Consider the following 25,844-nt stretch of genomic DNA (forward strand, 5'->3'; position numbering starts at 1 on the left):
TGAAAACTGCAACCACAACCGAAAAGGCCCTATAAACCTATTCTAGGTGTCAGTCAAGGGATTCACATTCTGATCTTACATTTTGAAGTCCCCTTAAGAGGCCTAGACCTGGAGTAAAGTAAACATAATACTCTGAAGCGCAATGAGACACCATAAAAAAAAAAAAAAAAATCAGCTCAAAACATCCCAAATGACTGGATACCTAATGTAGGTTTTTTGTTTTGCTTTTTAGTTTTAGAATTTTTTAATACCTCAGATTAGTGTATATTCATAAAACAATGTTCAGTTATTTTTAATAATAGCTTCTTCTTAAACAACTGAATTTTAGCTCAAGGGCAATGCCCCTATAATAATCATGGAAATAATTAACTGCTATAAAACAGAAAAAACACAGAAGAAAATATAGCCAGTCTCAATAAGAAAAGAAGACAAAATCTGGAAGTGCTACTCTGGAGATTAAACAGGCTTATTTAAATACTATGATACAAGTGCTCCTGCTCACTTTATACTGCAGAAACCAATCGTGTTTGCTAGATCACCATGACCTTTGCTAGTACGAGTGCACAGACCACCATTCTGAAGCTCTCCTTTTGTGCTGAAAAACGTTCAAGTCCCTTGTTTGGTCAGTAATGAATATTGCAAGGTGATGCATGTGCAAACTCTTCCTGAGGAATTCTTCACGTGTGCAAATTTGCAACCCGACAGAAAGCACGGAGTCTGCACTCCAGGGGAGTGCGGCTTACATGGCTGGGGCACTGGAGACGCACACAGCAGTAATGCCATGGGCGCCCATTCTCCTGACATCTCACTTACCGCTCAGTTTCCGTCCTATACCCCAAAGAAGGGGAGAGGAACTGCCTCAAACTTGTGAAAGGGACAGGAAAAAAAAAAACTTTCCCACAAAATTTAATAATGCACAACTCATGCATCCAGGTTTGTGTTTCCTCTAAATCTACCTAAGAACTACTAGATTAAGAGTCACACTCTACGAAGTTTTGCCTTCCGCCCCACAGAAAAAAAAGCAGTAGCTCCTGTCAGGTTAGGGTGCAGCTGTGACAACAGAGACCAGGAGAGGACACTGTTACTGAAGAATAAGGCCAACTTTTAAAGTAAGTACCGTCTCTCAAAACCATAGTCATTTACTTTGACGGGTCATTGTTCAGGTGACCGAGCTGCCTTTCTTTCGGGGAGTCTAGCTTCAGGCTGCACATACACACCAGTCGGGCTCGCCGGATCAACTACATGTAGCCTAATGAGACAATCAGTGTATAATTTTCTGTCCTCGGTGATTTGGGCCCCACAAAAGCTAGGATTTAACTGGGGTGGAAAAACTAGACACTGTACTGGCAAGAAAAATACAAGTAAACATGAGAAGAAAATACTTTCTGGCCAACCGAGCTTAGTCAATACAAAATGGAGGGCAAATCTTAATTTCCTCTCCTGTTGCAAACCAAGAATTTTGTTAAACCCAATTAAATAAGCAAGGTCAATTTCTACTTAAAATAAAGAAATAGGTTTTTCATCCTGCAATGCACCTCAAGGGGCCAAGATGAGTAACAAGTCACATACACTAGGAGGATGCATGTATGATTTCTATAGTGCCTTCCACTCACGGCTTTGCAGTACTAAGCCCTGGCCCACTGTGAGCTGCAGTCGCTGCGCAAATATTTAGAGAGACTAAATTTTGCAAACTTGGCCCACTTTTTGCTAACACATACATAATAATAATAAAAGACAATATAAAATCTTTCTCCATTAACTTAATAATGCAAAAGCATCAGAAGATTTTAATGCCAGTTCACATCATAATATAATGCTTTTATAGAGAAAGTTCCATTGTTGGCCAAAGAATACTCTCCCAGAAAAAGCATTTGGGCACATTATTAGGATAATGAAGAACTCATCCACATTTAAAGAATCATCCCAATTTTATTCCTTTCAGAAGTATTATTAAAACCACTCAGGAGAGATGTTAGTCGCAGGTGTTATTTATAAGCCCGCAGCGAGCACTCCATGGCAAGGAGTAAAATTTGGACTTCACGATGGAATGCAATTCTTCCTTGACACCACAATGTTACTGGGGTAGCAAATCAACCTATACAGGGCACAGTGAGAGCCTGTATATATTCTTACAGTAATTCAGTGTTTATCAATACAATCTAAGATGCTCACAGAGTTAAACAAGTCCAATCCAAAGTCCTCTGCAAAATCCACCAACTCTGGTTTGTTTAAGTACTTAAAAAATAAATCTGACACCCTTTACGTTTACTTCTCAGAACAATAATTTTACAAATAGAGGACTTCTATTAGATGACTTCCTTGCTCCTATCATCACACTTCAAACTCTCCCATCCAGCCTGCTCGTGAAAAAAGACAAACTGAATCGGCAGAGGCACCTATATGAGAAACCTGACAATCAGAAGTGTGACACTATCCCTGATACATCTTGTTTTGCCCCAAGTTCTCTGAAGAGGTAAATATTAGTGTGACAGAGCCAAACAGAATCAAGCATATGCTCAATTTAGAGTCAAGCAAAATTGAGAAAATATTTTCACCTGCCACATCTATTTTTCTTTGCCTTCCAAAAACAACTAGAATAAGCTTTGGAGTCTTTTGTAAGAAACTAAACAGCACTGTGGGTACAGAAAAAAAACAAAATATAGCTGTGTCACAGGTGGAAGGAAGCTTGAAACAGCAGTGCTACTTCTCTATTATACTTGAATATAATGCTAAAAAAGATGCAAACTGCAGACTTTTTTTTTAAAAAGTACCTACTCACCCATTTAAAATGAAATGGATCCGGAAGCCCACACCAATTATTATATTTGGATTTAATAACCATATCTGCTTCCTAGAGCACCACAGTAACTAGCTGTTACCACTGGAAATTTCTCCACAATACTAAAAAGGGAGCTTAGTGCTAAAGTACAGCCCACCCCTACACTAGCATCATGCCAATACTCCAGCAGCTGGTGAAATCATGTGAAGTGACAGAGGGAATGGATATGTTCTACAAGAGTTGGTCCCCAACATTAATATGAACATGCCACGGTGAGGCAGGGGGAGATCTGACCAATGAGCAACACACTTCTATTTTCCCACTTACTTAGCATCCTGCTACAAAGTCACACCTGACATCTTAGTGGGTTAGTCTGTGATACCATAAACTTTTTCAGGAAGCATTTGTGAGTTGAACATCATGGTCACAGAGTTGCAAAGTGCACAAAGCTCAAGGCACACAGTAGAAAAAAGTTGTGAACTGGTGAGGGGAAAAGTTATAGCAGAAGCCAAGTTAGCATTTTCCTTTAACAAGACTTTCTAATGCTAAACTCTTTTAATGACCAACTCTTTTAAAAGGGGTTTGTTTTGGTAATGGGTGAAAAACACTGTATTGTAATGATCTGCTTGATTTTAAAGCAAAAGAGATCCTGATGTGTAAAGCCAATATGCTGAAGTGCCAAGTCCACAAATGAACAAAACAAGTGCTTTAAAAAAAAAAAGATTCTTCGGCTCTTATATTTTTGGAGGAAGCTGCTGATGTCGGCTGCTGGATTTCCCTTAGCAATGGTCACTTTTCAAGACGCTTGTTCCTCATGGAATCTGTAGATAAACTCATTAAAAGATTGTCCCATTTCAAAATCATCCCCAAGTCTAGCAGCAACTGACTGTTTTTTTTGTTAGTTTTTTTTGTTTTTTAAAATTACAAACCAAAGTAAGAAGTCCAACATCCTCTTCCAAGAACAACTTTGTGACAGAGCTCCTGAGTGTCTGCAGGCCCCCCCCGCTGTGCTCCGAATACAGTCTCTGCAGCTCCAGTGTGTCCTCTTTTCGGGAAGGAAAGTACATTCAATACATTCACTATCTGTACCCTCTGGAACTTGCACATGCTGATGAGCTGTCTGGAAAAAAAAAACATTGCAATGGGAAAAAGTATGAATAGCAGACAGCATTTGATAATGGTAAGAATCTCTTTATTTAATACATATTTCTCTCTCACCCTTCTCTCAATCCCCAAAAGGAGATTTAAAAAAAAAAAAAAAAGCTGGCTGAAGTGTAAGGGGCTGTGTCATCAGGAACTGTATCATCATTCCATTCTAGTAGAGACTCCAGAATCTGGGAGGCTCTTGACAGCTGCTGAAAACCACTGCCACAAACCAGACTCCAGCGCTGCCACAACCCGCAGAACAGTCTGGCGTCAATCACAGAGTGCCTCGTGAGGCCACCATCAAGAACACTGCGGATTTCATTATACTCACCGCACGGTCCCCACCAGGAGCTGCCTGACATAACAAAACCATCAGAAATGGTAAGGAACATCATTACTTACTATAAGCCAACTCATCCCCAGCTCTTTTCCGGGACTGGTCACCTCTGGGGATAAGAAAAGAAGGAATCAACAGAACACTCAGACATCTTCATACACCAAAACAGGAGAAATGAAAGAACTGATAACAGAAGTAAAGCACGTATTTCAATTCTAACAACCTATCTTAAAACAGACACTAAACTTAAACAGTAGTACAGTCATATATAACATGAATATTCTTAGCTAAAAGGTGCTGCCTTTTAAATATAGAAAGCTATTAAATGAAGGAAGGGTTATCTATAAAAGTGGCTTACACTGGGTTCTAGAAAACAGGTTCAGACTAAAAATGTCTTTGAAGATAAACCTGAATTCTGCTACCAACATCCCTAGTGACCTGGCATATACTAGGACAAATTTCAGATATGAATCCAAAATGTTCCCCCCAAACGTCCCCCCCTTTTTAAGGAGGCTCCACCCCAGTGTGGAGCCCAACATGGGGCTTGAATTCATGACCCTGAGATCAAGAGTCAGATGCTCAACTGACTGAGCCACCCAGGCACCCCTCCCCCAAAAAGCCTTATTATAAGACCAAACACTGCTTAAGGCTTTGAAAAATCTCAGAATCTTAATGTATACGAATGCCCTTCCCGCAGGTGGGAGAACACGAACCTTCACATGTATTAAGCAGTTCATCTTCAACACCTATAGAAGTTCTAGTTCCATTTTACAGATAAGGAAATAGAGGTCCTGATTAGGTCCTGTGCTGCCTGATAAATCCTAGTTTTATCTCTCTGGTTTCTCAGACAATAATCCAGACAAATAACTAAAATGCTCGAGTAATGAGTAATAACAATGGATTTGCTAGCTTTTTCTTGCTCAGTCCCTCAGTGGCATCTACACAGTTCATCTCCTCTTTCCCAAAACAGTTTTGGCTCCACCCAACACTGTCCTTGGCCACTGTTTCTTCTCCGTGTATATATTTGGCTTAGTCTAAGACAGCAATCATACCAGCCTGTGACTTGAAATACTATCCATATGCCAATGACTCCCAGATTTCTGTCTCCAGCTCTCATTTCTTCCCTACACTTCAGACTTGTAGGTCCAACTGTCTCATCACCACTGTCACTTGGAAGATTGATAAATACTGCCAGTGTACCATGGTCAGTGACTCCACTCGATCCCCACTCCTTCTCCAGTCTTCCTCAATAAATGGTACTACTAGCCACCCAATTACTCAGACCAAAATCCTAGCTCATTCTTGATTTCTTTCTTCCTCTCATTCCAGAGCACTCTGTAGCAAAACATAATCCAAAATCAAACACTTCCCAACAACTCCCTGGCTACACTCCCAACCTTCGCCACTATCATCTCTCCCCGACACAATCTGCAAGAGTCTTATTATTAGTCCAGACCAGAGCCAGAGCAATCTTATGTAAAAGCATAAATTAAATTATTTCATGCCTCTGATTAAAGCCCTTCAGTGGCTTTCCATCACAGTTAAGAATCAATTCAAATTCATTTCCCAGTCCTATGAGACACGGCTCTTGCCTACCTCCCCACCCTCAACTTCTACCTCCGCTCACTGTACGTCAGCCACGCTGGCTCTCCTTCTTCCCTGGCACATGCTAGCACTTTCATACTTCCCATTTTCTCTGCCTGTAGCATGCCTGCCGCCAGTTAGCCATGTGGCTGTCTCCTTATCACCTACGTACGTCCTCACTGGAATGTCTCCCCCTCGGAAGGCATGTCATCTCCAGTTAGCTGGACCAGCCCTTCACTCATGCCCTGTCACTCACTCCCTCTTTATCCCACACTCTGTCTCAATTTCTTCACAGCACTTTTTATTATTTGAAGTAATTTGCTTACACGTTTGTTGTTTATCTCCTAACATTACAGCATAAGCTCCAAAAACACAGGAACTTGTTTACCCAGTACCTAGAACAGTGTCTAGCAGAAAATAAATATTTACTGAATTAACAAATCAGTGAATAATTGATAAATGGCCTCTACAGACAGACTATGAAGATGCTAGCCCAAGTAATTATTTCATGCTTCAGAGTGATCTTCTAGATTAGCAGTTTCCCTCTCCCTTTCTCTGGCTGTGCTTAAGACCAGGACAGAAACCTCTTGCTGGCCGAGGTGAGGAGTCTCAATGACCAGGCAGGAAGAGAAGATGTCAAAGGGCCTCCAAAGAGATCTTCTCTAGGTTGGGCATTTAGAGAAAAACATGCACCACATTTGGCATGAACCAGCCTTAGACGGCCTACAGAGCTCTTAACACCTGTGTCCTAATGCCCTTTTTAAATACCTCCTGTTAACACTATGCCTACAAAGCCAGTTGGCATCTCGTATTATTATTTACGCTTATGTATTACCTTACATGAGTACCATCACAGTAATATTCATCAAATATTCTGAAACAAGTAAGTTAATGCTGATCAAAAAGGAAGACAGAGGATTTTATATCTAGAACCTCAACTTCTATAGATAACCTTCATTCCCACACCTGAAAGGTTAAATAAAAACTGAACGTGCAAAAATAATAGGAGAAAAATGTAGATGTGAAAACAACAGAAGGCAGAGAGAGAATGTAGATGTGATCTACACAAGAGGCTGCCAAAGATACCTCCTAATGCCCCACATCTGGAAAGCTATGGCTGCCCTCAAAACCAGACCCCTGTTACTAAATGAAAAAGTGCCAATTTTAGAGTGACCCTCTCAGTTAAAAAATCAACAATACCCCTACAAGGTACCATTTTGTTCCAGAAATCAAAGTAACAATTACTCTGCAAAATACTTCCCTTTAAAAGCCATTTGGTACGAGCTTTGAAGAGGCCCAACAGGCTGGTTTGAAAGAGAATGTTCCATCTGAGGGCATGCACGTTAGAAGTTCCCAAACAAGGTTCCCTCCATAATGTAATCTCAGACACCAACCTGCCCTCCCCCACCCTCCAATAATCAATTCAATTACCCAGATAACTGATAAAAACAAAATGTTGCTCTTAGCTTATATGTTAATTCTAGCTTACAAATAAGTATATTTCCATGTATCTAAAGATGCTGCATATAAATTCCAGCTCAAATGAGAAATACCCATTAACTATAATTGAGGATATATTTGACAACATTCACAACATTTCCAAAACACTTTGAAGACATCCTGTGCCATCTACATCAAAGCTGGGTGCTGCCTTTCAGGACCATACCACGTAAACAAAACACAGTCCTAAATGAAAAAATAGTTTGCAAAGCTGAACAGGAATCATGTGACTTGTTAGGCATAAACCATAAAATGACTGCTCAATCGGAACAGCCAGTAACAGAATTCTTGTTGGATAGCCTATACTATATTCTCAAGGTTTTCTGCACCAGTGGACACCATTTCTTCCAAAACAATCCTAGTCAAATAATGATCAAAGGCAGCATCAGGTCTGCCAGGGCAGAATGTGGAAGGCCCATACACAAGAGCTGGAAGCATAGGCAGATTCTCTCTCAGCTGCTAAGTATAGGACGGGTGCACATCCTTTCCGATGGGTCTGGGCCAGCTCAGCAGTGGACTGCAGGAAGTCCGAGAATGCAGGTTAGGCAGGACCTACAATGTGCAAAGTACCCACCAGAATAATTTGTAAGGCAGACTTCAGTTCTCATATTAATGTATAATATGTTGTTAATTCTAGAAATGGCCCAATTTGGTTTGTACAACAAAACAGTTTAATCGTATCACCTCTTGGAATACTAACGTTTAAATGCAGCCCTGCACCCTGGTCTCTTCTTTCAGTTCCAAAATTAGGATTAGGAAAATATCTCTGGATATGTTTACACAGTTCTACACACTGTTGTGGAAGGTGAGTTCAAGGTGTTCAGAGAAATCCACAAGAGCTATCTTATAATACATTGCTTCATAGAAATAGAAGTTTTCAGAAGCTTGTTTATTTTTTAAAGGTATCAATAAACTCACCTCTAAAATTAAAAGAAAACATTCAAATAAAAACATGAATCAAAGCATAAAAGACTTCAATATTATGGTAAGTCTAGAGAAAACCATAAAAGGTAGACTCAGATTATTTTGCATTTACTTAATTTAAGAAAAAACTTTTAACTGTAATTCAAAACCCATAAGCCATAAAGAAAAAACCTGATAAAGTTACACAAAAATAAAAAACTTCTGCATGACTTAAAATAAAACAAAAAACCACCATAAGCAAAGTCACAAACTGCAAAAATCAACTGACTTATCTTGGGCAGAGAATCAATCTCTTCAACATAGAGCTCCTAGAATTCAAGGAAGAAAGGCTAACGAATAGAAAAGTGAGCAAAGGGCATAAACAGGCCATTTACAGGAAAAGAAATACAAACCTGGTAATATTCTCAGCCTCACTCTTAGTAAGAGAAATGCAAATTAAAACAATTTTTCGGAGTAATTATTTTTCACCTGCCAGACCAGTGAAAATCCAAAAGCCTAACAATATACTCTACGAGCAAGGCCATGAAGAAGAGGAACTTTTCAAACTGTGCTGGTGGATATGCAAAATGGCACAATCCCCCATGAAGGGCAATTTGGCGATATCAATCAAAGTTACAACTGACTGACTTCTTGATCCAGCAATCCCACTTATCGGAATTTACTCTCCATATATACCTGCAACAGGTACACAATTATGCATGTACAAGGGTATTCATCACAGCATTCTCTATCACAGCAAGACTGGAAATCATTCCAATTGCCATCTGCAGGGGACTGGTTAAACAAGTTCTATCTACACAACAGAAGGGGTTAAGAAAGGAGTAAAAGTAAAAAAACTAAGAGTGAGGCTGAGAATATTACCAGGTTTGTATATTGTGTTTGTGTTTGCTTGTATCTGTATATTAAAAGAAGTACTGAAAGGAATCATAAGGAACTAATAAAATGGTCACCTAAAGGGGTAGGAATAGATGGGGAAACAACTAGGAGCAAAACTTCTCAATGTGTACTTTCTGTATCATCTTTACTTTTGAACCACATGAATATAATAGCTCTTCAAAAATAAGTAAAATTACTATAGCATTAAACGGGCTCATTCTGTATATGAAAATAATACTGCTATTAGAAATATTGTAATTAATGTCAGAAAACACCTGACCACTGGACTTGAGGGAGGAAAATCAGCTGCTTACATTCCAGCATTTTCTATGGCCTTGCCTTCCCTTAACTTGACCCAAGAAAGTCAGGTCTGCCAGACCTACCTACACAGCTTCCATGAGCCTTTCCCGTATGAGCTGCCAGTGAGTGGGGTCACTGAGTAGGGATTACTCAGTGACCCCACATCCACAGGAATACAGATGGCACCAGGACAAAAGGGGAATAAATACCAATGCATGAGGCTGCAAAGAACAGGTTTTTCGGCTTTCTTTCCTAATCTGTGCTGAGACTAGAGACAGTAAAAACGATCTTGGTCAAGACTGGTATTCTGAGATGTAGCTTGGCCTCAGAACCTATAAAAGAGAATGTCCATCCCCAGCCCTAGTCAGATAAGCGAGTCAATATTCAACCTACTATTTATGATCACAACTATACCTCAGGGAGAAACCTAGGCGTCTAACTTTCCATAACTTTCTTCCTTTAATGTCAGGAATTCAAATAAGAGAAGATATGTAAAAGTGCTACCTTACTGCACCCTTCAATGATTTGGTGAGGCAACTGGGTGTTTTCCCATAATATAATCTATTTTGGTTGAAAATTCGCACTTTGCAAGATTTTCTGGGATATAGCTAAGATCCTGAATCGCAAATTTTAGAAAAATCAGCCACATGTATATATCAAAACCAAGGAAGGCAAATTTTCTGGATACATACAGAGATATCCTACTTTTTAAGAAGAAACAAGTAGAATTTAGGGCAGAAGTAAAAATACGAAAACCAGAACTGAAAAGCCATTTTACTGGTTTAGTCATAAACTAGTCATTTGCTAGTTCATTCATAAAACTACATTATAACTAATCATAACATCCCACCAGTGCTGAGAACAATGTAGAGGGTCACAACTGGAAGAGCGCTTATAGGCCTCCCAGCCTCACTGTCCCTCCAGTGAGAGCTCCTTTCTTCTAAATCCATGTTTAGTGAAGGGCAGCTTCCATCAAATCAAATCCCAGCTTCACCATTTCCACAGGCAGCTAACCCCCTCCCCCAGCAACATCACTGTGATTGCTCAATGGCTGTTTCCCATTCTAAGAACCCTGGCCTCCCTCCCTTGCCAAGCCAAACCAGCCGAAGGAAATGGACATATTTTCTCAAAAAGGAAAGAAAAAAAACTTGCCTCGTAAAACCATTCTGTATAAGTTCTCTTTGAAGTTTCTGATCTTCAGCAGCATATTCAGAAAGTTCAGATTCCACAGCCGGAGGGAGAATGTTTGGAATAAATTTAGAAAACAGAGTTGGAGCCATCTGAACCCACTCTGTGAGGGAAGGAAAAGATTCATTAAGGAAATCATAAAGACAAATTAAATGAAAAAGGGAAACTTTTCTTTTGTTCAAAGAATATATGTATTAAACCGAACTTAAAGTGGGGAAAAAATTAGTGCAAGCCCATTCTGATAAGGAATATACGAACAGATTAAATGTCCTTTCTAAAAAGAATTTATAGTACAAAGCAAGCAGATATTTTTACATTTTGCTGATAAACACTCTCTTACCCTTATTCTGTGAATACTAAATATAAATAACATCCACCTGTATCAAGGGCATGCTAAAACTAGCACTCCCCCATCCTTGTTGCTGGTCCTAATTTAGCACTGTTAAACCCCTGTTAGATTCTTTTAATCCTGCCCTTTCAAATTTTCCCTTTGGAAAACATCTTGGCTGTATAGATCGAAAACCACAAAATGTCAATCTGTATTTAATCCAGTGAGCTCAACGCTTTAAAAATTGTAATCTGAGTAAATAATTCTAAATCTTAAAAAAAAAAAAAAAAAAACAAGGGGCACTTGGGTGGCTCAGTCATTAAGCATCTGCCTTCGGCTCAGGTCATGATCCCAGGGTCCTGGGATTGAGCCCCGTGTCGGGCTCCCTGCTCAGTGGGAGCTGAGCTCCCTCTCCCACTCCCCCTGCTTGTGTTCCCTCTCTCACTGTGTCTCTCTCCGTCAAATAAATAAAATCTTAAAAACAAGCCATGTTTGATCCTGTGCAGTGCTGGATGCTAGGTCAATGGTAAGTAAAAAGTGTCCAACAGGAGAATAGTTAAGTTAGACATGACCAAAACAAAACAACAACAAAAAAAACAAGTACCACAAAAAACAAGACCAGAGCCAATCCACTCATCCCTTGTATAAACTCATGGCAAAATGTTCTCAACAGTGTCCCTCCTTCCAGCTCAACTCAAATATACCTTTAGAGTCTCAATACGGAGACCTGGAGAACCACTGACCCACCAGGGAGGGGTGGCAGGAGTCAAACTGATCTGCCATTTTATGGAACTCCAGGAAATCATTAAAATGAAGATGAAGAAATCAAAGAAAAGTGTGTGTATTAAACGAAGAAGGGCAGGATAGGAGAGTTGGCACTGTGCCTAAACTAAGCTTCCTAAAGATCAGATGGAAACATACCAAAAATTCTAAGAGTCATAAGAATCTCCAAGGATTAGGACCCAGGAATTTAGTTTAAAAAACTTCCTTGGGTGATTCAGATGCATTCATTATATGAAGATCGGCACTTGAGAACCAGTACAGTGGACTCAACTTTTTACACTTAAAATTCAACTTTTAAAATATTTTAACCTTAATCTGTCAGGTGAATAAAACTACTTCAACAAACCAGGAAGAGAATGGGTACTGGCAAGACGTGTAAATGTCAAAATATTTTTAATAGTATCTCAGAAAATGCCTAGTGCAGCAAAAGGTTAGTCTCTGATAAAATTCTCCTTTTCAAAAGGACAACTCTCAAAGACAGAATTCTCCTCACAAGTAGTATGAATCCTATTACAAGAGCTCAAACCTGGATAAAACAGCATTTGGATAAACATGTATCTATGAGTTTTTCTACCCTTAGTGATTAGTTTTATTTTGCCATTTTGTTATTTATGATAAAATCCAGAGCTGATAAAGCTGCCTACTCTTTAGAGACAGAATTTAGAAATGTGTTTAATACCACATTTGGATGATTCCAAAATAAAAGAAAAAAAATCATTCATAACCTAGCACTAAAAGAAAAATTCATGAGCCATTTTTATCACATTTAGTAAAATGAATACAAAACTGAGAAACTAGAAACATCAGTTTATTGGACATATGTAATATTTTTGCTACCTTATAGAAGTAATTGCTAAGAAAAACTTGTTTATGAAGTAGAGTAAGACCCGATGCAAATTTAAGTTAACATGACATCAGGATATTCTAGAAGACCCTAACTGCTTAAAGCAGCCTGGGAAAGAAGGTATTTCTGACATCACAGTCTACCCACAATGCCACAGTTTTTAATTTGTTTCCATTTCAGCGAACTAAATTCTGACGTATCTTTCAAATTATTTAAGCAAACAATCAAGCCATCAGTTAATTAAAATAACTACTGGACCTAACTGGATAGTAATAAAAACAGCTAATGTTAGCCACGCTTATTATCAGGTACTATGTTAAGCTCTTTAGATAATGTTTTATTTCATTTAACCCTTATAGACAAAAGAATTCCACAGAAAAAGTACTGTCAAAAAAACGTCCCTTATGTTTCTAGATGGGGTAGCACAATGTTCCACCCTGAGAATTTTTGCAGTCTCTTTACTATGGGCTTTTAAAACATTTGCTAGACAACTGTATGACAAGTTTGAGGTTCTGGCTTACAAACGGGAAGATATATACAAAACATCTTGGAATTCCTTTAAATTCACAATGGCTTTTTTATTCTAAGATAGATACATTAAGATAATTTACAAACCATGCCTTTGAATATAGTGGTCTTTGATTTTTGGTTCTGCTTTACTGAGTATCTCTCTCCTCACAATACACTTATGAAATGACTGTAATTTTACCAACACTTCTAGATTCCCTACAAGTTACAAAACTGGCCTAAGAAGATGGGAGTTGTGGATGTGTATGTCTATGCATATCTGCAGTGTGGGATACAGGTGAAGGAGAAACTCCACAACAAAAAAGACAGAAATGAATACTGGACATGAGATTCAATTTTATCCAAAACATCTGCTACAAATTATTTCTTGTGTTTCCTAAACTAGTCGGTTTTCCAAGTGAGTCCTGATTTTACATTTCACAATGATAACTGTACTATCTACTCAATTTTTTTTGGCTATAACAAATCCAAATACCATTAGGCCTCAAAAAAACACACAAACACTGCCCTCTTGGATAAGGCTGGAGCTCTCATTAACAAACAAATCAACAAGTCCAACCTCAAAAGAAATGGTGACTGTTTACCTGGTCTGAGAGTATACAGGCCTTTCACAATATTTGCCATAGTTGAAGGTGTGACTTGAAATGGTGTCGACTGGGCTTCTAAAAGTAAAGCTGAAAGAGAAAATGGGTTAAAAATATGATAGAACACAATGATTGTCAAGGTTTCTCTATAATTATTTCTCCCAAAGACGAAAGGGCAAACAAGTGTAAGAAAAGAACAGCCCCAGGGGACAAACCAAGTCTACATGCTAAAGATTTTTTCTAAAAAATCCAATGCAGCAGAGTTCAATCTAACAAGTAAATATGTGCAGGTCTGTTAAAACACTAATGGAGATGATTCAATTCATGGGAATTCTGAAAATAAGCTTTCCAAAAGCAGTAGTATTCATGGTACTTAGCGAGTGAGCTGAAAGTGCTTCCCATTAAGTTCATGAGTCAGAAGATTTACACTTGGAAAATAAAATATTCTCTAACTCCCCCAACCATTGCTCTTTCCCCAAATCACCATATCTGAGGCCCTTGGGATATTTCTGAAGACACATTATTGGTAATTTTAGTAACTACGATCTGAGTCAGAAACTCACATTCCCGAACCCCACAGGTGCGTGTACTTTTTCCTTACTAAACATACAGGCAAGGAATTGCCTGGCTCATCCTCACTTTCTTGACTCTCACAACCACTTGACCCCGACTGACCATGCCAAGTCAGCTTTCTTTTAGGTTACCTTCTCCAACGAAAATTTTATTAGAACATTTATAAATAAATAGGAATAATTCTTCTAAATAACATCATTAACAGATATGAATGTATTCCATCATTTTAGTAGATACAACAAATAACAATGATTCCCGTTAACTTTTAATTTCTCTCAAAGACCACCTGCAATTTACTACCCCCAAAACCCACAAGACTTAGCATAACTTTATGCTAATCAAGGCTTGTAAAGCTGTATAAGCTATGCCTTTGCAAAAAGGAAAGCGCCTCCTCACTTGACCAGCAATGATTTTATAGTTTTCAAACATACAATGCGAGTTACATTTCAATTTATATGATGAAGGCCAGAGGTGCATTTAAGTGTATCCTTCTGATTCTATCAGCAATAGACAGTGATAACTCGGAAAGGCACAGATAAATTTTAAGGATGACAAATGTTAAACACTGCAGAAAATCAAATTTTAGGACGTAATGTTTAATAACTGCAATTCTAAATTTTAGGTTCTGGGAGTCTCTTCCACTCAATGTTATCTCTAATTACAACATGTGCCCCACACACAGGCTCTATTTCTATTCATTCATTTTCCTACTTTTTGACAATCGTTTTGGCCTTCGTAAGTCTTGTTCCCACTAACTCTTCACATTCAATCACACCTTAATTATGTCATCAAATATATACATTTGGAAATGAAAAAATGATACATTCACAGATTAAATTATACATAAAATAAATAAAAATTAATTTGGGGAGCGCCTAGATGGCTCAGTCAGTTAAGCGCCTGCCTTCGGCTCAGGTCATGATCCCAGCGTCCTGGGATCGAGTCCCACATCGGGCTCCCTGCTCATCGGGTAGTCTGCCTCTCCCCTTCTCCCCCAGCCCCCATTCGTGCTCTCTCTCTTTCTTGCTATCTCTCTCTCTCAAATGAATAAATAAAAACTTTAAAAAAATTAAAAAATTAATTTGGGATGGATTAATGAAAAGAATTACATTTGGGAGGAGGAGCAAGATGGCGGAGGAGTAGGAGACCTAAATTTCGTCTAGTCCCAGGAACTCAGCTAGATAGGAGATCAAACCATTCTGAACACCTACCAATGCAACAGGAGATAGAAGAAAAGAATAGCAGCAACTCTCTGAACAGAAAAGCGACCACTTTCTGGAAGGTAGGGTGTGCAGAGAAGGGAATCCGAGGCGATACTCGGGAGGACGGATGGCGAGGGAGGGAGCCTCCATCAGCCAATACCGTCAAGTGATAGAGCAGCAGAGCACAAAACTGGAACTTTTAGAAGGCGGCTCCGCTGAGGGACGTCGCTCCAGGGCTAAGCCGGGGTATGTGTGTGTGGAACCCTCGCTGGGACAGTGTGGTCGCAGGACCCTCAGGGTCACAGAAAGACCGGGGGTGCCTGAGTGTGGCAGAGCTCCCAGGTATCGGAGCAGGGAAGCTGGCTGCAGACACAGAGCCGAGGAGCAGGCTCTCAGCTTGGGGTTGCCATAAACCGTGATCCGCGGTACAGTCGGGCCACTGCTCTTCAAGCAGGGACCCAACAAGTGGCAGATCCGGGAAGACTCCCCTTCATCCCCCGGGATGAGCGGCACAGGAGCGCACCACAGGAACCTGCTGGGTTTGGAGACTCCAAACAGGGTCGTGTGCTGGAGAGAGAAACGCTGGGTCACAGGCCAGGTGAGCACGGAGCGTGGCCAGAGAGAGGGGAGACAGAAATGACTGACTGCTTTTCTCTGGGAGCTCACTGAAGAGTGGGGACCCAAGCTCTCGGCTCCTCCGGGTGGAGATTGGGAGGCCACCATTTTCACTCTCATCCTCCAAAGCTGTAGGGAAAATTTGCAGGGAACAAAAGCTCCTGAGAGCAAACCCGAGCAGATTACTTAGCCCAGCCCCCAGCAAGGGCGGTGCAGTTCTTCGTGGGGTAAAGACATTTCAGAACCACTGCCAACAGGCCCCTCCCCCAGAAGATCAGCAAGAACAGCCAGCCAAGACCCATCACTGAGAATGGCAGAACTCCAGCACTAGGGGAATACAGCACACAGAATTCATGGCTTTTTTTCCCATGATTCTTTAGTCTTTCAAAGTTAATTTTTTTTATTTTCCTTTTTCTACATTTTTTTTAATTTTTATTTTTCCCTTTTTCAACCAACATCTTATCAATCCCTTTCTTTAAAATCTTTATTTTTCATTTTTAGAGTCATATTCTATCCCTTCATTAGTGAACCTTATTTTTGGTATATATATGTAAGTTGTTCTCTCTTTAAAATTTTGGGATACAGTTTCTTCTAGAAGACCAAAATATACCTTAAATCTCTACTGTATGGCTTTACTCTAGTCTCCTGCCTGATCACATTCTCTCCCCCCCTTTTTTTTTAATTTCTCTTCTTTCTTTTTTCAACCAATTTATCAATTCCTTTTATAAAATCTTTTATAATTTTCATCTTTACAGTCAGATGCCATCTCTTCATCGTATTTACTCTTATTTTCGTACATACATAAGTTTTTCTTTCTTTAAAATTTTGGGAGGCAGTTTCTTCTAAAAGACCAAAATACACCCAAAATCTAGTATGTGGCACTGATCTATTCACCAGTCTGATCATATCTGATCATATCCTTTTTTTTTCTTTTTTCTTTCCTTCCGTTTCTTTTACCCCGGTTTTAGGTCTCTTCTGATTTGTTTAGTGTGTATTTTTCTGGGGACACTGCTACCCTATTAGCATTTTGTTCTCTCATTCATCTATTCTCCTCTGGACAAAATGACAAGACGGAAAAAAAAAACTCAAAAAAAAGAACAAGAGGCAGTACAGACGGCCAGGGACCTAATCAATACAGACATTAGTAAGATGTCGGAACTAGAGTTCAGAATGACGATTATAAAGATACTAGCTGGGCTTGAAAAAAAGCATGGAAGATACTAGTGGAACCCCTTCTGGAGAAATAAAAGAACTAAAATCTAACCAAGTCGAAATCAAACAGGCTATTAATGAGGTGCAATCAAAAATGGAGGCTCTAACTGCTACGATAAATGAGGCAGAAAAGAGAATTAGTGATACAGAAGACCAAATGATGGAGAATAAAGAAACTGAGAAAAAGAGAGATAAACAACTACTGGATCACGAGGGCAGAATTCGAGAGATAAGTGATACCATAAGATGAAACAATATTAGAATAATTGGGATCCCAGAAGAAGAAAGAGAGAGGGGGGCAGAACATATACTGGAGCAAATTATAGCAGAGAACTTCCCTAATTTGGGGAAGGAAATAGGCATCAAAATCCAGGAGGCACAGAAAACCCCCCTCAAAAGCAATAAAAATAGGTCAACACCCTGACATCTAATAGTAAAACTTACAAGTCTCAGAGACAAAGAGAAAATCCTGAAAGCAGCTCAGGACAAGAGGTCCGTAACCTACAATGGTAGAAACATTAGAATGGCAACAGACCTATCCACAGAGACCTGGCAGGCCAGGAGGGACTGGCATGATATATTCAGAGCACTAAATGAGAAAGATATGCAGCCAAGAAGACAATATCCAGCTAGACTATCACCGAAAATAGAAGGAGAGATAAAAAAACTTCCAGGACAAACAAAAACTAAAAGAATTTGCGAACACCAAACCAACCCTACAAGAAATACTGAAAGGGATCCTCTAAGTAAAGAGAGAGCCTAAAAGTAACATAGACCAGAAGGAACAGAGACAATATACAGTAACAGTCACCTTACAGGCAATACAATGGCACTGAATTCGTATCTTTCAATAGTTACCCTGAGTGTAAATGGGCTAAATAAATGCCCCGAACCAAAAGACAAAGCGTATCAGATTGGAAAAAAAGCAAGACCCATCGATATGCTGTCTGCAAGAGACTCATTTTAGACCCAAAGACACCTCCAGATTGAAAGTGAGGGGGTGGAAAACCATTTACCATGCTAATGGACATCAAAAGAAAGCTGGGGTGGCAATCCTTGTATCAGACAAATTAGATTTTAAACCAAAGACTGTAATAAGAGACAAGGACACTGTATCATACTTAAAGGGTCTATCCAAGAAGAAGATCTAATAATTTTAAATATCTATGGCCCTAACATGGGAGCAGCCAATTATATAAGCCAATTAATAACAAAAGCAAAGAAACACATCGACAACAATACAGTAATAGTAGGGGACTTTAACATCCCCCCTCACTGAAACGGACAGATCATCTAAGCAAAAGATCAACAAGGAAATAAAGCCTTTAAATGACACACTGGACCAGATGGACTTCACAGATATATTCAGAACATTCCATCCCAAAGCAACAGAATACACATTCTTCTCTAGTGCCCATGGAACATTCTCCAGAATTGATCACATCCTGGGTCACAAATCAGGTCTCAACCGGTACCAAAAGATTCGGATCATTCCCTGCATATTTTCAGACCACAATGCTTTGAAACTAGAACTCAATCACGAGAGGAAAGTCGGAAAGAACTCAAATACATGGAGGCTAAAGAGCATCCTACTAAAGAATGAATGGGTCAACCAGGAAATTAAAGAAGAATTAAAAAAATTCATGGAAACCAATGAAAATGAAAACACAACTGTTCAAACTCGTTGGGATGCAGCAAAGGCGATCCTAAAAGGAAAGTATATGGCAATACAAGCCTTTCTCAAGAAACAAGAAAGGTCTCAAATACACAACCTAACCCTACACCTAAAGGAGCCAGAGAAAGACCACCAAATAAAGCCTAAACCCAGCAGGAGAAGAGAAATAATAAAGATCAGAGCAGAAATCAATGAAATAGAAACCAAAAGAACAGTAGAACAGATCAACGAAACTAGGAGCTGGTTCTTTGAAAGAATTAACAAGACTGATAAACCCCTGGCCAGACTTATTAAAAAGAAAAGAGAAATGAACCAAATCAACAAAATCATGAATGAAACAGGAGAGGTCACAACCAAAACCAAAGAAATACAAACAATTATAAGAACATATTATGAGCAACTCTATGCCAGCAAATTAGATAACCTGGAAGAAATGGATGCATTCCTAGAGATGTATCAACTACCAAAACTGAACCAGGAAGAAAAAGAAAACCTGAACAGACTCATAACCACTAAGGAAACTGAAGCAGTAATCAAAAATCTCCCAACAAACAAGGGGAAACACTGAGAGCTTTCCCCCTAAGGTCAGGAACATGGCAGGGATGTCCACTATCACCACTGCTATTCAACATAGTACTAGAAGTCCTAGCCACAGCAATCAGACAACAAAAAGAAATAAAAGGCATCCAAATCGGAAAAGAAGTTAAACTCTCACTCTTTGCAGATGATATGATACTTTATGTGGAAAACCCAAAAGACTCCACCCCCAAACTGCCAGAATTCATACAGGAATTCAGTAAAGTGGCAGGATATAAAATCAATGCACAGAAATCAGTTGTGTTTCTATACACCAACAAGACAGAAGAAAGAGAAATTAAGGACTCAATCCCATTTACAATTGCACCCAAAACCATAAGATACCTAGGACTAAATCTAACCAAAGAGGCAAAGAATCTGTACTCAGAAAACTATAGAATACTCATGAAAGAAATTGAGGAAGACACAAAGAAATGGAAAAACGTTCCATGCTCATGGATTGGAAGAACAAATATTGTGAAGATGTCAATGCCACCTAGAGCAATCCACACAATTTAATGCAATCTCTATCAAAATACCATCAACTTTTTCGAAGAAATGGAACAAATAATCCTAAAATTTGTATGGAACAAGAAAAAACCCCGAATAGCCAGAGGGAATGTTCAAAAAGAAAAGCAAAGCTGGTGGAATCAGAATTCCAGACTTCATGCTCTATTACAAAGCTGTAATCATCAAGACAGTATGGTACTGGCACAAAAACAGACACATAGATCAAAAGAACAGAATAGAGAGCTCAGAAATGGACCCTCAGCTCTATGGTCAACTAATCTTCGACAAAGCGGGAAAGAATGTCCAATGGCAAAAAGACAGTCCCTTCAACAAATGGTGTTGGGAAAATTGGACAGCCACATGCAGAAGAATGAAACTGGACCATTTCCTTACACCACACACAAAAATAAACTCAAAATGGACGAAAGACCTAAATGTGAGACAGGAGTCCATCAAAATCCTAGAGAACACAGGCAGCAACTTCTTTGATCTCAGCCGCAGCAACTTCTTCCTAGAAACATCGCCAAAGGCAAGGGAAGCAAGGGCAAAAATGAACTATTGGGACTAAATAAAAAGCTTTTGCACAGCAAAGGAAACAGTCAACAAAACCAAAAGGCAACCGACAGAATGGGAGAAGATATTTGCAAATGACGTATCAGATAAAGGGCTAGTATCCAAAATCTATAAAGAAATTATCATACTCAACACCCAAAGAACAAATAATCCAATCAAGAAATGGGCAGAAGACATGAACAGACATTTTTCCAAAGAAGACATCCAAATGGCCAACAGACACATGAAAAAGTGCTCAACATCGCTTGGCATCAGGAAATCCAAATCAAAACCTCAATGAGATACCACCTCACACCAGTCAGAATGGCTAAAATTAACAAGTCAGGAAATGACAGATGTTGGCAAGGATACGGAGAAAGGGGAACCCTCTTACACTGTTGGTGGGAATGCAAGCTGTTGCGGCCACTCTGGAAAACAGTATGGAGGTTCCTCAAAAAGTTGAAAATAGAGCCACCATACGACCCAGCAATTGCACTACTGGGTATTTACCCCAAAGATACAAAAGTAGTGATCTGAAGGGGTACGTGCACCCCGATGTTTATAGCAGCAATATCCACAGTAGCCAAACTATGGAAAGAGCCAAGATGTGCATCAACAAATGAATGGATAAAGACGATGTGGTGTATATATATATACAATGGAATATTATGCAGCCATCAAAAAATGAAATCTTGCCATTTGCAATGACGTGCATGGAACTAGAGGGTATTATGCTAAGTGAAATAAGTCAATCAGAGAAAGATATGTATCATGATCTCACTGATATGAGGAATTCTTAATCTCAGGAAACAAACTGAGGGTTGCTGGAGTGGTGGGGGCTGGGAGGGATGGGGTGGCTGGATGATAAGACATTGGGGAGGGTATGTGCTATGGTGAGTGCTGTGAATTGTGTAAGACTGACAAATCACAGACCTGTACCTCTGAAATGAATAATACATTATATGTTTAAAAAAAAAAGAAGATAGTAGGAAGGGAAAAATGAAGGGGGGGAAATCGGAGGGGGAGACGAACCATGAGAGACTGTGGACTCTGAGAAACAAACTGAGGGTTCTAGAGGGGTGGGGGGATGGGTTAGCCTGGTGATGGGTATTAAAACGGGCACATACTGAATGGAGCACTGGGTGTTATACGCAAACAATGAATCATGAACACTACATCAAATAAACAGATAGATAGACAGACAGGTTATAAAATACAGTTTCCGAGACATGGTAAGGACTCAATAAATGAACTCAATAAAAATAAAAAAGATTTACATTCAATAACATAACGATAACAAAGTTGAGATGGCGTAACAGTTCACTAAAATCCTCTCCACCTAAATTCTTTTTAGGAGAACAGTGCTTAAGAGATTTACTCGTTGGTCTCCTCTTTTAAGGAAAAAGAAGGGAATGGGGGCGGGGGCAGCAGCATGAAACTGAGAAGAAAATATTTCTTGAGGATTTAACAGGTGCTAGGTACTTTACAGGTTTAATTCTTTTAAACTTTAGGATTTACTTTCTCACAAGATTATCTTTTTTTTAAACAGATAAGGAAGCTGAGGCTAAAAACAAAACAATAAAAAAACACTGCATAATTCATCTGAAGTCACAGAGCTAGCAAGTGGCAGAGAGGTCTGAGAACTTTTGTTTCACTCTAAATTCTGTATTCTTTCTAGTTCACCATGCCACCACTGAAATACAGATCTTATATGTAACAGGTACTAATGAAGTTTTACCCTTAGTAAAACTTAGTAAACAGTTTTCTCCCCTAAATTATAGAATTAAAAAAAAATACTCCAACAATTCCACTGATTGTTGATTTTAAGTTAACAGTTTTAAAACTAGACTAGGACCTTCCTGAACTTCCAGGACTAACCTCTTTCATTACAGTTTATGACACTGAAGTCTAGAGAGATTAAGTGCCATCCTAAAAGTCACACAGCTTCTTAATAGCTGAACTGGAGCCAGAACCAAGCCCCTCAGAGCTTTCAATTATCCCTCAGAGCTACAGCCTTACCTAAGGGCTTCTCTCCTTTTCTAATTTGAAAAGTAATTCTTAATATCAAAACTAAAATTAAAAATATTCTTGACCTTTAACAAGTTCAAACTATAAGGGTCTGAACTAAAAGGCAGAACCTAAGAATAACTGATAATCATGTAAATTTTTAAAGCCCTCTGTCAAAGTGAACTATAAATCTTCTACTGTAACTCAACATGTATTTTCTCAAGAAACTTCTACCATTAACCAGCCCATTTTGTCACATTTGCTCAGAATCATCAATATAAAAATACTACAGATACCCTGGCTAAAGTAGATCCCAGTATTTCTGTTTTCAAAGATTAATGCGAAGTAAAAATTAAATTCAAAGGAAAACAAATTTACTACCAGCCAGAAGCTAAAGCTTTTTTATTCTATAAGCATGTATGTACCAAGAGATGGTAGAAAATGGCCTTTATTTACAGTGAGAAGTAACTGTATTCATTCATGAAACAATCATTGAAACAGGGCATTGGAGTACCAATTATTCATTAGCAGAGGGGTGTTCATTTGCCTCTGCTGTAAAACACGGCCCCTCAATTCTTCCAGCATGCCTCCCATGGAGAGGTGTGTCCATGCCCACTCGCCTGGAATCTGGGCTCTGTAACTGCCTGCCCAACACAACACAGCAAAAGTGACACTGTGCCAATTTCCAGGCCCAGGACTTAAGAAACCAGCAGTTTCCATTTCCTATATGTTGGGACACTCACTCTTAGAGGAAACTACAGTCACCACAACTTGCCAGTCATATGAGTGAGCCGTCTTGAAAGTCCCCAACCCTTGGGTGAATCACATCAGCCCATGCTGAGTGCAGCTGAGATAAAATGCCTCACCAAGCCCTGCCCCAACTGCAGCTTTGTGAACAAAATAAAAGACTTTATAAAAAAGACTATGTTTTGGGGTGGCATAATAATAATAAATGAAACACTAGCATTTTCAAATGTATCTAAAGCCACAGAAGGAAATTAACTGATGAGAATTTGTTTTGTTGGAGTGAGGGGGACGTACAGGAAAATGTATAACTAGAGATGAGAAATCAATTCTTCATAGCTCTGTTCTTCCAATTTAATTAATATTAACCTTTCTATGCCTGAATTTCTCCACCTGTAACATGGAAGTAATGACTACTACACTTTAGAGTTATGAGAAATAAATGTTAGTATTTGTAAAGTATCTAAAACAGGTCCCAGTACATAGTAAGCAGTGAGTGTATTTTTTAAATCTTTTTGATGACCATCCACATAGCAGTAATAAACTAGAGTGTCCCTTGTTGTTACAGAGCCCAAACCAATGAGGCCAGTGGTCACTGTCTGAATGCCTTACTCTAAGCACAATGCCTGATAACTGCTCAATAAATACGTGATCAGCTCAGTTTTATACAATTTACAAAAGCTCTGGGGTGCTCAGGTGGCTCAGTCAGTTAAGTGTCCAACTCTTGATCTCAGCTCAGGTATTGATCTTGGGGTCATGAGTTCAAGCCCTGCATTGGGCTCCATGCTGGGAGTAGAGCCTACTTTAAAAAAAAAAAAAAAAGCTTAATAGCTTTACAGTTTACTTGGAAAAGAAAGGCGTATCTGCTTTTGAATGAAAATCAAACTATATAATGACAAGAGAAAGATTACTTTTTTGAAAAATAAAGTACAAATTAATTGAAGGTTTAAGAGAAAAAAAATTCATCTTTTTCCTGACTTTATGTATTTACGTGGAGAGGCCTTTATGTGGAGACTCTTCACAGGGTGTGACCTTGTAAAATATCATGAATCTATGGAAAGCTCACACGGATCAGAAGAGAGATTTCTCTCACCAGATCTGGACGACTATATTCTCTTTGAATATTCTCTTTGCATATGCCCAATAAAATTGATTTCCAAATTAATGACAAATATAAAAACATATTCAAAGAGTAAATAAGCTTTTCTACCAAATGGTAGCATTTCTCTAAAAAATTTTAACAGGAAAGACTTCAAAATGCTGTGTTCTATTTTACAATGAAAGCAAAGACAATGTCAACTTCAGAGATAATACTTAAGTGCTGCTCCCAAGATTCTGGTCTCTATTCTGATTCTAGAATCTGTTGGGAACATAATAATGAAACAAATATTACCTTAATCTATCATATTATTTGAAAACTTGGCCTTTTTAAAATAAACTGGCCCAATGTTTAACAATTCATTCTCTTCATTTTCTTAATTTAAACTCAAAAATGAAAAAGAGTTTATGGTCAAGCTTAGAACAATTCTTCCATAAATACTGGTAAGAGTTCACTGTGGTAGAAACTAATCATGACTATGAGAAAAGCAAAAAATACATACTATAAATCCAAGTATGTGCCAAATTCTAAAAAATGACTTCAATGATATACCGCATAAAACATGAACTTTTAAAAGATGCTGAGACATTAGCTTGCAGGGACTTTCCTAAACTCCACTTAGAGAGGTATACTCTTTTAGGAAAGGTAGGCTAAGACACCACCTACTGTGAGGGGGCAGGGGGCCCAAGAACAGGGGGGAGAGAAAAACTAACTGAACTTGGTGCTTTGATCTGCTTACTTACCAATCTACATTACCAAGTTAAATCTTTTATAAATCCCAATTCATAGAAGAAAAAACCAGGACCAGAGGCTGAGAAGCTTGCCTAAGATATAGTTAATAAATAACTAGACTAGACTAGGCTAGAGAAGGGATTTCACACCAAAGAGTAAAAATCAGAGACAATTCTGTGCTACCATTTCAAAGATACAACATAGTGCTCCTTCTAGAATTACCAGTAACAAAGCTAGGGTGAACCGCTTAATAGTATTTCCCCCATTGTCAGGGAGAAAAAAGGTAAGTATCAGGCCAGATATAAAGACATTGTCCAATGACCTGGCTAAGCTGCTCTCAGCTCTCTAGGGGACTTTAAGTCACATTTTCAATTCCTCCAGGTCTCTCTCTATAGAACTGGACTTGCAATACCTCTTGCTATATGAATCAGATGTCAACACTGGCTGTATATGCCAAAACTCTCTGATCAAAAATCAAAAAGATCATTGCTAGTGTTATCTCATCCCTGAAGGTTGAATTACTTACGCATTAGGCTGTAAATGTGCTTTTCTGCAACATGTTCCGTAAACAGCTTTATAAGGTCATCTTTTAGGTCTCTGTTAAGCTTGGTTTCGATGTAAAACTTATTCTGAAAAAGAAAATAGT

At 38.9% G+C, this 25,844-nt stretch overlaps 1 protein-coding gene across 2 annotated transcripts in view; it reads right to left on the reverse strand.

Annotated features, from left to right (window-relative positions):
- Positions 1 to 3,690: 3,690 nt before the first annotated feature.
- CACUL1 (CDK2 associated cullin domain 1) overlaps positions 3,691 to 25,844 on the reverse strand; it is a 78,062-nt gene continuing 55,908 nt past the window's right edge. Inside the window, exons 5-9 of one of the 2 annotated variants that reach the window (XM_027591566.2) lie at positions 25,725 to 25,827; positions 13,702 to 13,791; positions 10,599 to 10,737; positions 4,328 to 4,371; positions 3,691 to 3,899 (exon numbers count right to left, since the gene is read on the reverse strand). In XM_027591566.2, the coding sequence (XP_027447367.1) occupies positions 3,859 to 3,899; positions 4,328 to 4,371; positions 10,599 to 10,737; positions 13,702 to 13,791; positions 25,725 to 25,827 (417 nt within the window). In that variant the 3' untranslated portion in view covers positions 3,691 to 3,858. Of the gene's footprint in view, positions 3,900 to 3,949; positions 4,235 to 4,327; positions 4,372 to 10,598; positions 10,738 to 13,701; positions 13,792 to 25,724; positions 25,828 to 25,844 lie in introns of those variants that run through there. The other variant, XM_027591570.2, reaches the window with a different exon arrangement.

Source organism: Zalophus californianus, chromosome 15 (assembly GCF_009762305.2).
Source record: "Zalophus californianus isolate mZalCal1 chromosome 15, mZalCal1.pri.v2, whole genome shotgun sequence".
Taxonomy (NCBI): domain Eukaryota; kingdom Metazoa; phylum Chordata; class Mammalia; order Carnivora; family Otariidae; genus Zalophus; species Zalophus californianus.